Source organism: Humulus lupulus, chromosome 3 (genome assembly GCF_963169125.1).
Source record: "Humulus lupulus chromosome 3, drHumLupu1.1, whole genome shotgun sequence".
Taxonomy (NCBI): domain Eukaryota; kingdom Viridiplantae; phylum Streptophyta; class Magnoliopsida; order Rosales; family Cannabaceae; genus Humulus; species Humulus lupulus.
The window spans coordinates 6,969,730-6,972,637 of NC_084795.1; the positions used below are offsets into that span (position 1 = coordinate 6,969,730).

Below are 2,908 nucleotides of genomic sequence, written 5' to 3' on the forward strand. Positions count from 1 at the left end.
TGCCCTGCCGGTTCTTTAATTATGCGTTTCTTGTAAATTTTCCCAACGTGTTATTATGTTCTATTAATATCTGTAAACATTAAGTCTAAATTTGGGGCTTTACTTTTCACACTGCTACGAAACCTATATTTGGTTAAAATTGTAGCCAATCGAACTGCTGAAATTTTGAATTCTGACACTTTCATATATGAACGAACACCATAATATAAAAATATAGGATAATTTTTTTTTTATAGGTTTCACTCTAAATTTTATCAGTGCGTTGTTAGTGTTTCTCAATCCGTGAATAGTTTCAGCGCTAATTTTTTTATAAATGTGTATATTGTAGTTATTTAGAGCTTTTTATAAATTTTCAGAAAATTTCGAATAGTTTACAGTACCGAAAATTAGGTTCAAACATATTTTCTACGTGCATAAAAAAAATTAATCACGTGTGCAACAATATATTTGAACTACAATAACTATAATATATAAAGTCATAAAAAAATCGCGCCGAAAATTATTCATAAATATAAAACTTAAAATCAAACTTCTATAAAAGAATTTGCAAAAAAAAAAATATATATGGACAAATTAAAATAAAAAACATACTTGCAAAAGACACGACAATATATTTAATTATATAACAAGTTGAAGAGTGTTTTTCCTACATAGAAGATTATACATATGTAAAAGTACATGATGATAGTAGCCATTTTTCCTTTGGTATATGTATCCACTTCATCGATCATAACAACAAAGTTTTTTGAAGAAAAAAAAGTTAAAAGAAAAGAAAAGAGATACATTACAGTGTGACATCATATAAGAAATGAGACAAAGAAGAGAACAAAAAGCCCAGAGAACTGATTTTTTCCAAATAAAAAAAAAAAACCTTAACATTCCAGAATATTTATATATTTTTTTAAAATGAAAATTATATATAATTTTTTTTTCTTATATATAATTTTATATATAAAAAAAATTAGAGTTTGACGACTTCAGGAATATGAACAGGGTAACGGTCAATGCAATCGGTCCAAGGACCATCCGACGACGTTTTGATGGTTCTATTGCACTTCCAAACGGCGCTGTTACACTTAAAGCCACTCCCAAATGCAATCTGCCAAATCCTATCACCTCTCTTCATTCTTCCTTTGGCTTCCATATAAGCCATCTCGTACCAGAGCGAAGACGACGACGTATTGCCGAACCGGTGCAACGTCATCCTCGAAGCCTCACAGTGCTCCGCTGACAGCTGAAGATTCTTCTGAAGCTCATCGATCACAGCCCTCCCTCCGGCGTGGATACAGAAGTGCTCGAAGGCTTGTTTGAAATCAGGAATGTACGGCTTCCATTTAAGGTTGAAGATCTTCCGACCCATCAGAGTCATCAGAAACAGTAGCTGTTCCGATGCGGGCAGCACCAGCGGACCTATGGTGGTGATGTTTGACTTCAACGCATCTCCGGCAATAGCCATGAGATCCTTCGACAGCGAAATTCCCACCTTGCCCTCCTTGTCTTCCTCCTCGTAAACGCACCTGTACGCCTTGTCGTCTGCCCCCTTGTGTGTCCTGACTACGTGGACCAATCTGTACTTCGCTCTTCGCCTCTCCGACCTTCGGTTCGAGAGGAGTATGGCGGCGCCGCCCATGCGGAAGAGGCAATTGGGGAGAAGCATGGCTCTCTCGTTGCCCTGGTAGTAATTTGGGGTAATGATTTCGGTGCTTATAACGACGGCGTTTGAGTTTGGATGAACCTGGAGGAGGTCTCGAGCTAAGTCGATGGAGATTACTCCGGCGCTGCATCCCATACCGGAGAGATTAAAGCTCTTGATATTGCTTCTGAGCTTGTACTTGTTTATAACCATGGCTGACAAAGAGGGAGTAGGCGAGAAGAGACTGCAATTCACGATGAGAATGTCGATATCTTTAGGTGTAAGCCCAGTTTTCTCCAGCAAAGAATCCATGGCAGAGAAGATAACGAGCTCGGCTTCACCTCGGGCGGCCTCCATGGTAGGAGTAGGAGGAATATAATGAATCGCCGGAGGAAGACAAGTCTCTTCCCCAAGACCCGAGCGCTCGAGAATCCTCATCTGGAACTCGACACTCTTGGGATTGTTCTTCAAGATGAGTCTAGAATGTTCCATGAAAGTCGAGAAGGGAACTCGACAAGTGACAGGAGGCTTGTAACAAGCGTAGTCAACCAAGAAAACAGTTCTGGGCTTTGACATAAAGTACACAGTAGCAACGAAGATGATAAGGAAAGCCGAGCAGAGGATCTGGACTAGGTCGAAGTGAAGAGACTTCCAAAGTTTTACAATCTCATCAGGACCTAAACGAAGAACCTCTATCAGAACTCCCGCCATGATTGGTATTAAGGTAAGGGTGATAATGTGGTTCACCAAGTACTGGTACCCCAATTTCACGTACTTGAGCTTGACCGAGTTAGAGAAGTCCGGCAAGCTTGGAGCCATGGTTTTTTTTTTTTTCTTTTTTTTTTGGTGGAGAACGAGAGAGAAAGAGATGAGTTTTTGTTGTTGTTGTTGTTGTTTGGAGATATTAGGTGTTAGAAGAGGGAGGTGTGGATTTAAAGGCAGAAGGGACCAGAGGGCAATGAAGGTGGCAGATGAGAAGATTTAATGAAGGTCTTCACGTCACTCAACGCTCACTTAACATTGTTATTAATATATTTTATAACTTTATCTTTTCTCATATCAATTCTAAAACCTTTAAATATCAAATTATTTTGTATTTTGATCCACATTTTTTTTTATTGTTATCAATTTTAATGGAAAGAAAGAAGAAGAAAAAAAGTACCACATGAATGTACGTGTCATCATATATATATATGCAGATATTAATGTTGTATTGGTAGATGTATATATATGATGTACCAAATAATGTTAAATTTAATTAAGTAGCTATAGTAA

At 38.0% G+C, this 2,908-nt stretch overlaps 1 protein-coding gene across 1 annotated transcript; it reads right to left on the reverse strand.

Moving 5' to 3' along the window:
- Positions 1-591: 591 nt before the first annotated feature.
- On the reverse strand, positions 592-2,593 carry LOC133821957 (3-ketoacyl-CoA synthase 6). The gene has a single exon (XM_062254143.1). The coding sequence runs from the start codon at positions 2,450-2,452 to the stop codon at positions 962-964; it is 1,491 nt and encodes a 496-aa protein (XP_062110127.1). The 5' UTR covers positions 2,453-2,593; the 3' UTR covers positions 592-961.
- Positions 2,594-2,908: the final 315 nt, after the last annotated feature.